The 14,341-nt window shown below is 39.5% G+C and overlaps 1 protein-coding gene across 1 annotated transcript in view; it reads left to right on the top strand.

The window, feature by feature from the left end:
• The first annotated feature begins 8,746 nt into the window (after window positions 1–8,746).
• LOC128604894 (NLR family CARD domain-containing protein 3-like) overlaps window positions 8,747–14,341 on the top strand; it is a 17,954-nt gene continuing 12,359 nt past the window's right edge. The window contains exons 1-6 of the mRNA XM_053619993.1: window positions 8,747–8,816; window positions 8,976–9,097; window positions 9,554–9,670; window positions 10,081–10,135; window positions 10,373–10,577; window positions 10,862–12,626. Coding sequence (XP_053475968.1) covers window positions 9,045–9,097; window positions 9,554–9,670; window positions 10,081–10,135; window positions 10,373–10,577; window positions 10,862–12,626 — 2,195 coding nt within the window. The 5' untranslated portion in view covers window positions 8,747–8,816; window positions 8,976–9,044. The remainder of the gene's footprint in view (window positions 8,817–8,975; window positions 9,098–9,553; window positions 9,671–10,080; window positions 10,136–10,372; window positions 10,578–10,861; window positions 12,627–14,341) is intronic.

The raw sequence follows: 14,341 nt of genomic DNA, 5'->3' as shown, positions 1-14,341 counted from the left end.
TACTGGAAATGTTTAGTTGCAGTTACTGCTGCACAAGGGGGTCAGACCAGATAATGAAAGCAAAAGGTTCACATACTATGGAAAAAGTACCTCATGCCCACGGTTAAATATGGCAGTGGCTCTTTAATGTTTTGGGACTGTTTTTCTGCCAGAGGACCTAGATATATTGTTAGGGTACATGGCATCATGGACTAATAGGCCTGGACAATAATTCAATATCAATATATCGCAATATAAATTCTCAATACCGGTGATATGATTTTTAAACACATTTCCGCTATTTCGACATACATTAAAACATTGTCACTGACGTTCAGGGCCCAGGCGTCAGTTCGTTGTATGCAAGTCGAGCAGAATGCAATTGGCTACGTGCGTGATGACGTACACCACAGGCACGCAGCCAGTGCTCGGCAGTGTTAGGCTAAGCTCCAACACTGCAAGTCTTAGCTATAAAATGAGTATCCATAACCGCAATGCAAATGCGACTGAACAAGCTTCCACAAATGAAAAGAACGCAGACGAAATAGTTGGAGAGGAAAGACTAATTCAGTGGTATGGAAGAGGTTTGGCTATCTAAGCTCTGATAAACTTCAGATTTCAGTGTGCTGCAAAACCGGAGAGTGCCGGAGAGCTGTGCCGACTAGCAGTGGGAACACATCAAATCTGTTCCACCATCTGAAGAAGTTCCACCCGATAGAATGTTCTGAGAGTCAGAAGATGAGGCATCATAAAGGTTTAAGCCAACCTGTTTCTGAAATATCACTGCCAACCCACCCCATAACCAGCTGTGTCAAAAGAGAAACCGATGCAGCAAATGTGGATCGCTGCATTCATGCCTTATGACAGTCTAAACGTTATAAAGACATTACTAAGGCCGTCACAACGTTTTTGGCTAAGGACATGATGCCATTTAGTACGGTAGAAAATGTGGGCTTCAGGAAAATGATGTCCGTCATCGACCCCAGATACGAGCTCCCTGGCCGGAAATATTTTTCACGCACCACTATACCTACACTTTACGGTGAAGTTAGGGAAAGGGTGGAGGAGCAACTGAAGTCAGGGTCATATTTTGTTACCACAGCTGTCCTGCGGTCAAGCCGAAACTCCGAACCATACTTGAGTTGAGGTGCTCTGTGTTGTGTAAGCTATGACTATGGATCCCAAACCCAGACACTAGATATTACTTAGTTGGCCTATAGTTTTGATTAGGTGATTTCATTCCCCCAATTTAAGTGACTGAATAGGCTATTCATTTATTCTTTAGTCAAGACATACATATTTGTATGGATTTATACATACAGCAGTTCTATCAATTAAATTCAAAGGTGTTTTACTGGCATGGAAACAGATGTTTACTTTGCCAAATCAGGTGTGAAATAAAAACAAAATGTACATAAGCAGAAGAATTGTGATTTTACTGTAAGAATAATATAATTAAAATTTTGTAGTTAAAATACAAATGAGAACTAATTATATATATATATATAGCAATATTTTTTTCTCTCTTTGTCTACAGAGAAAGTTCACCAAGACAAGCGAGTGGACAGAGCAGTTGGGGTCTGTAAAAAGGTGGTGGCTGCCTTCTCCTACTCCTGGAAGAAGAAACGGGACCTTGCAGCTGCTCAGGAGGAGTATCACTTGCCACAGCACAAGCTCATCAGTGAAACCCCAACAAGATGGGGCTCCCGTCAACAAATGGTGAGGCGGGTTCTGGGGCAGAAAAGGGCCATCACAGAGGTCCTCTCAAAAGACAAGACGACCAGGTCGCTGGTTCCTACTTGGCAAGATGTGGACGTTTTAGAGTCTATAGATGCAGCTCTAAGCCCACTCCTTGAATTCACCGATGCCTTGTCCGGTGAGTCCTAGGTCAGTGTGTCATTCCTAAAACCAGTGATGCATCTCTTCAACACCTCCATCTTGAAGGAAGCAGAGGATGACACAGACCTCACCAGGACCATAAAGACAACAGTGATGAGATACCTGAATGAAAAGTATGATGACCCAGCCATGGATGATCTACTTGACATGGCATGCCTCCCTGACCCAAGATTCAAGCTTCAGTACACCCAGGAGGAGAAGAGAGAATACATCAAAGAGAAAGCTGTGTTGGAGATGCTGAAGGGAGAGAGCTGTTGTAAGGGAAGAGGAGTCCAGAGAAGAAGCCATGGGAGATGCTTCTGCAGCAGTGACACCAGCCAAGAAAACAAAGCGGTCTCTGGCTAGCTTTTTTTCAAACAGGTCCACCAGTACCAACACAGAAGGCTTGAGTGTACAGCAGGCAGTTGAGAGGGAGCTCAGCAACTACCTTCTGTCTCCAGATGCTGACAATGACTCATATCCTCTGGATTGTTGGAAAGTCTCTCATAAGAACTTCCCCAGAGTAAGCCAACTGGCAAAACATTACTTGTGTATTCAAGACACAAGCTCCCCCTCCGAGAGGGTTTTTAGTACAGGTGGCAACATTGTCACATGTAAAGGGCATCTTTGAAGCCAGATAATGTAGACCAGCTTGTATTTCTTGCCAGAAACCTCTAGAGCCTGCCATAGGGTGTCATCAACCCCCAACAATGTCCCTGCCCCAGCAACATGTGTTCTTGTTATCGCTCACACTTTTTCTGTTTTCTTCAGCAACTCTGAACATTTTTCATATTTTTTTATCCCGGCTGAAGCACTTTTAATTCAACCTATAAGAATAAAATAATCAGCCTATGTTGCAGTTTAAAGTGAAAGATATTAATATTGAGTTTTGTGTTTATTTGGTGGGGATTTCACACTTCGTGTTTGTATGAAGGTTAAATTCAAATAAAAGGTGAACATTCATTTATTTGTGCCATTTTTATTTCTAAATTATTATATAGTTTTATAGGAGGAGAAGTTTAAAGGTACAGACATCTGTTGTGGGCGTCCTTGGCAGTTTTTTTGAGGATTTATATTGTTCATATCGATATCAGAATTATATCGTATCGACCGAAATTAAGAGATATATCATGATGTTTTGGCCATTTCGTCCAGCCCTAGTATCAAATATCAACAGATATTAAATAAAAACCTGACTGCCTCTGCCAGAAAGATTCAAATGGGCCGTGGTTGGATCTTCCAGCAGGACAATGATCCAAAACATACATCAAAATCAACACACAAATGGTTTACTGACCACAAAATCAAGTCATTTAACACCAATGAGCAGTATTAAAAATATTAACATGGATATCTGAGTCTGATAATAAAATTAACTTCTACTTACAGTCAAATTTTGTAGTATTTAGGACATTTAACACCCTTCCGTCCAAAAGAAACCAAAAGGGGGTACAAACTTTTACACTCCACTGTATTTGGTTGAAATTGCGCTTATAGAACAACTGAACAGCAACGTTTCCATACAGGTTTTAGTGAAATGTTTAACAATAGCAACTTGACTTGAGATGGATGATGTTTCATTAGCGTGGCCTGTGCCCAAATCCTACACGACTGCGTATCTAGGTACACTACACACGGTCTGAACGAATGGAGTCTCTACCGCACCTAGTGCACTAGAGATAGAGATTCCATACAAGGTGATTTGGGACGGAGCCAGTGCACAGAACCCGTTTCCCTGCGAGAGGCGCAGGTGGAGCTGGAGCTGTGTGACTGATTTGTGCACCTGTGACTACAGAACTACCTCAAGTCTCCACACAGAGAGCTGTTCAAGAGAAAAACACTCCTAAAGAACAAATCACTGCGCCAGCGAGACATCAACCCTTTAACTAGACGTTCATCCCAATTCCACACAAATACCGCGGAACTATTTAGGGCTGAGAGACAGTTCAAAAAGCACTGAAAATAAAGTCACTTGGTAAACAGTTGCTCTCTGCGTCACCCAGACAGCGAGGCGGATAAACTACAAGTTCCAGATTTACTAAACTAACTAGTTCACCGTTTATCCGGCGCTAAATAAACTCCCACCGAGTTAACTCAAGTTAGTACTTTATACTAAAACAGCCGCAGAGCTAACAAGCTAGCAGCTTAGCGAATAAATAAGGCCAAACGCGTTCACCTACCCACCTACAGTCGGGTGTGAAGTCTACAAGTTGCTCAGTGCTGCGTTTTCTCTCCACTTCTGTAGTTACCCGTCATTAAATGCGGTTCAGAGACGGCTTCCATTACACAAATTACCAGCCCTGAGTGAATAAACCGCTCGCCATATACAACCTGCTACCTTTAACAGACCGACGCGGTTAGCCACGCCCACGGACGCCTTGGGAGGATAATATGATTGGTTCGAACGTGCGTAGTGGGTGGAGCCACGAGAGAGCCCGTTTCCAATTAATAATAACAAGCTGGAACTTTTAGGCTAAAAGTTGAATTTTGGTCTTATCAGGTATCATAACACATTATTTCACATGGTTTGGGGAGATTGGATGTATTTTTAAGTACTTTTTGGTTATAAAAGGTTTCCGTCTTGCCACCCTACCCCAAAGCCCAGAGATATGAAGAATGTGGGAGATTGTTGTCACATGTAGGGAGAAACCAGTACAATTCACTGTGTACAGATGAAGTAAAAATGACCACTAAAAAGTAACATTATCATTTATTTCATGCTATACCAGCGTAACACAAAAATGATAATAATAATAATAATAATAATAATAATAATAATAATAATAATAATCCATTATATCCTTTTACATCTCTCCACTTACTGTATTTTAAGACTTTCCCAATGTACCTGACCTCTGCTGAATTATTGAGCTATGTTTAGGAATTTGGGACTGCTTGAAAATGATTAGATTATAAACATCTAAGTCATGTTATTTCTATCTAGCAGTTCTACTTCAAAGGCTTCAGGGACTTGTTGGTCAACTCACTTGCATTAAAGGGATCATAATTTTAGTATTAACAAATAGTTTTTTCATTCACCTATCAAGGCCTTGGAATGATATGAATTTGACAGTTCTGTGAGTGTAGGATTTTGAGCAATAGAGTATTATCGAAGTAGAAAGCAGACACAATATTTCAACTTTATTCATTCAATCATTTACCTTCAGTAACCAAAATCTTGATAGTCGAGTTTCCTCAAGACCGTGGATGTGGGAATCAGGAGACCCGCTTCACTCTTCAGAGCTCTACACGGCCAAAGGTTATCTTGGGTCTCAATAAATGAGCTGAACAGTTTGTGTCTAGGCAGGATATCATGATCGCTAGATCCAGAACTGCGTGAAACCAGACACCGTGGCAACTTGGAATGGACTCTTTGATCATTTAAACTGGAAAAATATATGGTCCACGCAAAAAGGATTTTTCCTCACAAACAAAGTAAAAGAAATATCTTTACATTGATTCATAATATTTACCATGTCAAAAATTTCTTAAAGAAAAAATGCAGATCTGAATTTTACACTAATTACTCTTTTTGCCAGAATGACACTGAAACTTGCCTTCACTTGTTTTGGTCGTGCAGTTATACTTTGCAGCTTTGGAAAAATGTTAGTTTGTTTATCTCAAGTTTGGATTTGTTGAAGTGGATCTAAATGCCTGCTTTATAATTAACATAATTCCTTTCCTATGTAGAGTTTACATTCCTAAATGTAAGTTGTCGAATTGTAAACCTATTATTTTGGTATTCCTACAAGAGATAAAACATTCATTGGTTACAATTTCATCTTCTCTTAACAAAAAAGCATTCAGAACATGTACAATTTGCATGGCCTACAAACTTTTTACAGTAATGTGGAATTTTCTTTTCATTTTGGTAATTCCCTCTTTCTTTATCATACATTTATTTAAGTTACTGTCTATGTCTACTTCTGTTTTGAGCTATGGTGTTATTTGTGTTTTCTTTAACTATTACTTATATTCCTGTTATTCTTAATACTTATTGTTATGGTCTATTTTGGTTGTACCATACTGTAAACTGAATGTTCCAATAAAGCATTAAATAATATTTTATAAAAGACCTTACTCAAGCACATGAATAAACAAGTAACTTCTGGATAATAAACCAGAAAAAAAATAATAAAATGTTCAAATTAAACCTGACAATTGACCCATTTTCTAATTTATTATTTTTCACTTGAGAGTGAGACTGAAAGAACGAAAAACAACTTTGATTTGTAAATGAATAATGACATAAGCCATTTTTTCATTTTCTGATATTTGGTTCTTAATTGAATACGAAAAGAAGGAATGATATACGGATTATAAATACCTACCTCATCCCAGAAGTGATGCACATGGAGACTAGTGAAATGTCACAGGAGTCTGAAGGACAGGATGGAGGGACTACAGATGAGGTGAGTGAAAACATTGTAAATAGTATTAGCAGTGAAAGACCTGAATGTAGTTTTACTGTAAACGCCAGTGTAAATGATGGTACTGCTGAAAGTGTGAATGTTAGTGATGAGAGTGAGAAACAGGATAATGTTGTGGCTTTGGCTACTGAAGTTGCTCAGTTGCTCAGTTGCTTTTGCTTATGGCCATACCCCTCTGACAATGCCTGATCTTGTCTGATCTCTGACACAAAGGTGAGATGGGCCTGGTTAGTACTTGGATGGGAGACTGCATGGCAATAACAGGTGCTGTAAGATTTTGAATAAGGCTTTCCTTTGCTTTAGTGTTTTAACCCTCTGGGGTCTTCAAACGCGACCGCACGTTCTGCTGGATTTTTTCCTCATGCCGCGGAGACAACTTAAAATACGCCATCATTTTTGGCCATACAGATAAGTGTAAGACATCTTTAGAAACTATAAAGGGTCTATTTTTATTTGTGTACCATCACAATAACAAAATCTTCTGCTTTTGTAAAATAAAGAAAATAAACAGGGTGTCTCTGTGTCCACGAGAAACTTTCTGAACCATGTCACAAAAATGAACCTGTGTCCTATCTGGCAATCCAGAACCAGCTGTCATGCACCTGGTCCATTACAAATGTTGTGGATTTTTGTTCTACTAGAGCTCATTCTAATCTTTATTTGAGACTGGTATTGTGTAGAACAGCGTTTCCCAACCTTTTTTTCAGTCAAGGCACCCTTTGAAAATGCTAGACAGCGTTAAACCTGGTTTATACTTGACATGTCTGGCAAAAATGAAGTCATCGCTGAGTGGGCGGTCGAGCGCGTTGAGTGTGTGGGGCCTCATTTCTTGAGGTGGTTTGTACGGCATTTTTTGTAACTTGCCACGCCGCACCGCTTCCGGAAATTAATGACTTGGAGGTGACTCTTGCCGGAAAGTATGATTGTACAGATATCTCTATGATCCATCCATGCAGGACCATAGAGAGAGCCAGATGGCACAAAATTCATGGAAAGGTTTTTAAAATAGTGATTTGGATTTGCTTTGTACGTACTGCTGAGATGATAAAGCCAAAACTGAAAGTTTTTTGTGGTGCACCATGTTTTCATTCATCAGTATCTTCACAAATAAACACAGTCACTACACTACACCATCAGACACAGTGATTACACCTCATTCTGCTGTCTTTATACACAGAGATCTTTACACTGATGGTGAACATCCAGAGTGATCATTCTGTAATATCTTTCTTTTCTCTCTATACATAAAGAGACATTTACACTGATGGTGAACATCCAGAGTTATCATTCCGTAATATCTTTCTTTTCGCTCTATACATAAAGAGATGTTTACACTGATGGTGAACATACAGAGTGATCATTCTGTAATATCTTTCTTTTGTCTCTATACATAAAGAGATATTTACACTGATGGGAGAATATAATAATCACCTGGTTTTGTAAATGTGAGAAATGACATCTGCAGGAAGCTCGACTTTTTGCTGATGTCTACAGTAATTGCTAACATTTACAAAATGAGCCTACAATAAATAATAAGTCTATTTAATGAAAGTGAAGGTCCATGTTTAATAAAAATCTTAATAGAATGAATAAAATAAATTGAGGTTGTTTAGTTTAGTTTTATACATGTTCTCATATTTATAGCTGTGTTTTGTTGTAATGTGACAAGTGATAATCTCAAGGTTTATTGGGTTTTATATGATTATTATTATTATTTTATATATAATTTATTATTATTATTTTTATGGGTGTGTATCTGTCTTATTATTTCTGTGTCTGTGTTATTATTTCAGACATCAGATATTTCTCATCTATATTAAATGTTTTCTACACATTTGATCATTTTAGAAAATGTCTGAAGGATTTTAACCCGCACCCCTGCTCTCATCAGACAGAACCCCGGTTGGGAAACACTGGCTTAGTTACTCGTCTGACCAATGTGTTTAACTTACTCTCCATCATCACTTTTATTCTGAGTAACATTAATTATTCACACAAAAACTACTTACACGACAATCCTCACTAATATCAGGATACTCGCTCTCATTAAGGGAAAACCAGAAAAATATTTAAGTAAACTTACTCAGCGTATGAGTTCTGCTTCTTTATCTAATGATCTGCTGAGTATTTCTAGTTCCTGTTATTTTATTTTAGTTTATATATTTGTATAGAGCTCTGACAGTTGTTCGTGCACAGCTGAATGAAGTCACGAGATAATAAATGAAGGTAATGAAATGATAATGTGTGTTATGTAGATTTTACCAGACTTTTAATTCTGTTCTCTGTATTTGCAGCGTTTTCAGGCTTATACTTTCAGTATTTACAGGCCTTTGCTCGATGGATCAGAAAGCTGTCTGATAACAAACCATATCTGTCTGTGTGTGTGTGTGTGTGTGTGTGTGTGTGTTTATTATTCTACCTCACTGCCCCTCCCCCTCTGCAGAATAAACAGGTAGACAGTGAAAGTGAAAGTCAGCGTCTCCATTTTGTGTGGAGGGGAAAATACACAATTTCAGGAGTAAAAACACAGTGAGTATCTACATCCAAAGCTATAATATATAAACACACTGAATGTACACTAGAAGCAGAAGAGTTTTGTGGGTTTGTACTGAAGTTTGAATGTACACAGGTTGTTTTATGACTTGATACCGTGACTATTTCCTGTAAGTGAACTCTGCGCTGATACAGGGTTTGATTTAACACACCGATGTTGGAGTGAAGTAAACGTGTGTCCTGCTGTAATCTGGAGAAGGAGACATGACCTCCAACATGAGTGTGTCTGGAGAACAGGACTTAAAGAGAGACGAGAGGTGAGTTACTTTTCCATTCACCAGCAATAAATACACACCGTCTCATGGAACAGATCTGTATCTCTAAACACTCACTAGTTAACAGAGGAACTAGACTTTGGTTTAAAGTGTTTAATAGCAGTGAATATATCACTGATCTGATCTAAGAACAGTTTAGAGAAATCATTCACTGAGAGAAGAGTAAAAAGGACTGTGTAATGTGGAGGATAAGAGCAGCGTAGCTTTGAGTCAGTGAACACTACAGGCTTTAAGACCCAGCTGAGTCTTATCTGTGATTGGGACTCCTGACATCAGTGTAATTCCTGAGGTATGGGGCGTGTCTCCTGTTTGAATAAGTGTGCAGACTGGAGCTGAATTAAAAAGAAGGTATTATTGGTGTTTAATGATGAACACATTGTGTAACAGTGCTGAGACAGCAGAGTATTAATTATTGCTGATATTTCTGTTTAATTCTAGAATGATGGAGGAAAAGAGATCAGACTCACCAGAACCCAGCTGTGTGTCCATGAAGAGTGACCAGTCGATGGGACATCCAATTACCTTCAGAGACGGAGCCAGTTCTCCTGATGTGAGGTCAGTACAGTGAGGTGTTTTACAGCAGTGTTCCACCTGATCAAACTCACTGGTCTCGTTCTGAAGCCCTTCATGATCTTTATCAGGTGTTGAAGCAGTAAAACACTAAACTGTGCAGTGCTGCAGCTCTCGGACTGGCAGTGAGGAAAACTGCTTTAAGAGTTCAGTTCAGTCTGCAGTCCCTGAGCTGGAGGGTCTGTGGTGCTACACAACAACATTTACACCTGGGACATTAATGACTAGATCACTATTTTATTCATAAACATGTTAGTGTCAGTGAGAAATCCTGAAATCAGTGTATTGTGTTAAGAGGATAATGTTAAATATCTGTCTCTGTATGTATTAGTGTGTGTTTTGCAGCTATGAATACATATAGTCTATATTACATCATGTGTTTTATTTCTTCACAGACCACAACAGAAGAAATCAAACATCAGCAGAATTCAGCTGGAATCCATATTCAAGGTGTGTGTCTTTTCAGTGTGTGTAACTTGTGTGTGAGTAGGTTGCAGGGTTATTTTTATTTAAGATCATGACAATTTACAGATTTATTGATGTGCAGCAGCATTATGGGTAATCAGGCAGAATTTCAGCTGTAACTGTGGTAATAGAAAGAGACTTTTCTTCTTTTCATAAATTAAAAGCATCTCTCAATGTGTAACATTATAATATTTAGATATGTTCCTGTGTGTTTCTAACCAGGAGCTGGAACACAAAGTCATCACTCTGATAAAGAATGAACTGAAGAGGTTTAGGAAGCTCCTGAGTCCAGATTACCCAGCATGCACTGAGAGGGGGGTGGAGGATGAGGAGGATCTGCACAGTGTCAGAGAGGGAGCGCTGAAGATCACACTGCACGTCCTGAAGAACATGAACCACACAGATCTCGCTAACACACTGCACAACAGTAAGAGCTCTGAGTCATGGCTTTATTCCATCAGGTTCACTTTAGAGAGAGGAAATAGTTTTAGATAGGAACACTTTTAGTTTGAATTTTGAGTTTAGTATCATGTACATCTGCTGCTTTTCTGTTCTGTTCGTGGTCCAGCTTGTGGTGACTCTGTACAATGGTCCTGTTCCTTCAGGAATATTTACTACATGAATCAGGAATGAACAGCAGCATTTGAATTTGACATTTAATCCTGTGTTCAGTGATTTTACATTAAAACATGTTATTACTTTGTTTATTAGAACTCGCCTCTGTGTATCAGACAAAGCTGAAATCCAGCCTGAGAGAGAAGTTTAAAAGAATTAATGAAGGAATCTCACAGCATGGAAGCTCAGCACTTCTGAATGAGATCTACACAGAGCTCTACATCACAGAGGGTTGGAGTGGAGATGTCAATAATGAACATGAGGTGAGACAGATTGAGACAGCTTCCAGGAGACCAGCAGAAGAGGAGACACCCATCAAATGTAATGATCTCTTTAAAGACAAGTCCATCAGAAGAGTGCTGACTAAAGGAGTTGCTGGAATTGGAAAAACAGTCTCTGTGCAGAAGTTCATTCTGGACTGGGCTGAAGGAAAAGCAAATCAGGACGTCACCTTCATGTTTCCACTTCCCTTTAGAGAGCTGAATCTGATGAAGCAGAAACATCTCAGTCTGATGGATCTTCTTCATCACTTTTTCCCTGAAATGAGAAAACTACAATTAATAGACTCCTACAAAGTGGTGTTGATCTTTGATGGTCTGGATGAGTGTCGACTTCCTCTAAATTTCCAGAAGAATGAGAGACTGTGTGATGTGACAGAGTCAGCCTCAGTGGACGTGCTGCTGACGAACCTCATCAAGGGGAATCTGTTTCCCTCTGCTCTCCTTTGGATAACCTCTCGACCAGGAGCAGCCAATCAGATCCCTCCTGACTGTGTAGACCAGGTAACAGAGGTACGAGGGTTCAGTGATCCTCAGAAAGAGGAGTATTTCAGGAAGAGGATCAGTGATCAGAGCCTGGCCGATGAAATCATCTCACACATGAAGTCTTCAAGAAGCCTCTACATCATGTGCCACATCCCAGTCTTCTGCTGGATCTCAGCCACTGTTCTAGAGAGAATGTTGTGTGAAGCAGAGAGTGGAGAGATCCCCAAGTCTATGACTCAAATGTTCACACACTTCCTGATCTTTCAGATCAAACACAAGGACCAAAAGTACCATCAGAAATGTGACCTTGATCCTCAGCAGACCAGAGAGAGTATCCTGGCACTGGGAAAACTGGCTTTCCAACAGCTGGAGAAAGGAAACCTGATCTTCTATGAGGAAGACCTGAGAGAGTGTGGCATTGATGTCGGAGAAGTGTCAGTGTACTCAGGAGTGTGTACCCAAATCTTCAGAGAGGAGTTTGGGCTTCACCTGGGTAAGGTGTTCAGCTTTGTACATTTAAGTGTTCAGGAGTTTCTGGCTGCTTTATACACATTTCTCTCCTTCATCAGCAGAAATGTAACAGAACAACAATCCACTGATCTGTCTGATCTTTTCACCAAGTCAGACATGTCTGATCTCCACAGGAGTGCAGTGAACCAGGCCTTACAGAGTGAGAACGGACACCTGGACCTGTTCCTCCGCTTCCTTCTGGGTCTCTCACTGGAGTCCAATCAGACACTCTTACAAGGCTTAATACCACAGACAGGAAGCAGCTCTCACAGCAAACAGGAAACAGTCGAGTACATCAAGGAGAAGATCAGGGAGAATCCATCTCCAGAGAACTCCATCAATCTGTTCCACTGTCTGAATGAACTGGATGATCATTCTCTAGTGCAGGAAGTACAAACTTACCTGAACAGAGAAGGATACAGGTGTCTCAGTGGAACCAGACTCTCTCCTGCTCAGTGGTCAGCTCTGGTGTTTGTGTTACTGAACTCAGAACAGGAGCTGGATGAGTTTGATTTGAGGAAATATGACCGATCAGAGGAATGTCTTCTGAAGCTGCTGCCAGTGGTCAAAGCCTCCAGAAAAGCTGTGTGAGTATTTTTATTTATAAATGTATTACTGCATGGTTTATTATTTTAATGTAACACTGAACTGCACTGTTTGGATTAATGTTTGTTAATAATTACCTTAATCATCTTTAAACAAACCTCTGGTACTGTTACAGAAGAGTTTCACTTTTTACACCAACACGTTACGTGTGCACTGAGGGCGGGGCCATATGGACCAAACCTTATATCACCATTTATTACCTTTTCTCTAAAACTGATGAAGAAATGATCTCTACAGAATAACTGCATGTATTCATCACTGCTTTTTGATCATTTTGTGAATTAAACACCAGTGAAAGGCACTTTTTCTTTTCTCCTTTCATTTGAAAGTGACATTGAACAGAACTTCACAACAGAGAAGAAGAAAAACATAACACTGTCACAATGGGAACAATATGAATACAACATGTGACATTGGCGATATAGAGGATATAGGAAAATATCTATCAATAGACATGATTGATTATTCAATTTTCTGGTCCTATGATATGTATCAGCGTATCACACCGCCCAATCTGCACTTAGGAACACACGTGAGAGTGTCGTGGAAAACAATCTTTCCATCCTAAGTTAAAAACTTCAAAGACAGAGGGTTTGTAGATGCCAAAGGTAATCAAACTTTATTGAAGCAACAAAGTGAGACAGTCTGCAGAAAGTCTGAATTATACACACACAAACATGTCTTTATATACTTTTCTGAAGCAGTCAAATTATCCCTAGGTGGGGCATTAACCTCTTCTTTCTAAAAACAAACCACTCTCCATCGCCTTAATGAATTATTCATATCTATATGATACCTTTCATTTGTGGTGCATGCGTTGTCAGTTGGATTTTCTGAAAGGTTTTATTGGGACAAGGTCATTTTTTGCAGCGCATGCGCCTTGCATTGAATTTTCTGAAAGGTTTCATCAGGACAGGATTTTTATCCTGTCCAAAAATTCACCCTTATACCCTAATGACCTTCTGGCTTTAGTCCCAGCCTGGTACACTTCATCCTGGAAGTCTGATCTGTTATTGTGACACTGGTATTGAAGCTTAAAGGGCTTTGATTGGAAACACAGTTCTGGTGAATGTCTAATCGCTCATTTATTGCCAGAGTAAAGCTGCTTTAGACAAAACACACGGTTCTTCTAACTCAGTTTACACAGGACATACAGAGATGCAGAAAAACACCTGATGTTCAGTAACACATAGAAGTCTTCTAGCTCACTACACACTTACAATAGAACTTGATTAAAAACTCTTCTGTGCTTTTAGATTATGCTTCTTAATATTGATTATACACATAGATTATATTTGTTAACTAATATTGATTATTAGATTATGCTTCTAAGTATTCTAATTCTAAATGTTAGTTACACATATTGATTAGACTTTATCAATATATTCTACAAGAGAGAATAAGGACACTTTCACACCTACATTGTTTGGTTTGGATCAGACTTTCTCTTTAGATTGGATCTGTAGGGTTGCAGCCGTATACCGGTGATGACCGCGGTATGAAAATTTACAGTTATCATACTGTGTAAATTCACCTACGCATTCACATCTCCTTTACTCCTCCGCTGTCTGTCAGATTCGTAAACTTACTCCACAAACACACACACACACACACACGCACACACCCTCACACACACACACACACACCCGCACACACACGCACACACACACACGCACACACACACACACACACACAA

Source organism: Ictalurus furcatus, unplaced genomic scaffold (assembly GCF_023375685.1).
Source record: "Ictalurus furcatus strain D&B unplaced genomic scaffold, Billie_1.0 scf5, whole genome shotgun sequence".
NCBI lineage: Eukaryota > Metazoa > Chordata > Actinopteri > Siluriformes > Ictaluridae > Ictalurus > Ictalurus furcatus.
This window is presented reverse-complemented; position numbering and strand designations above follow the sequence as displayed.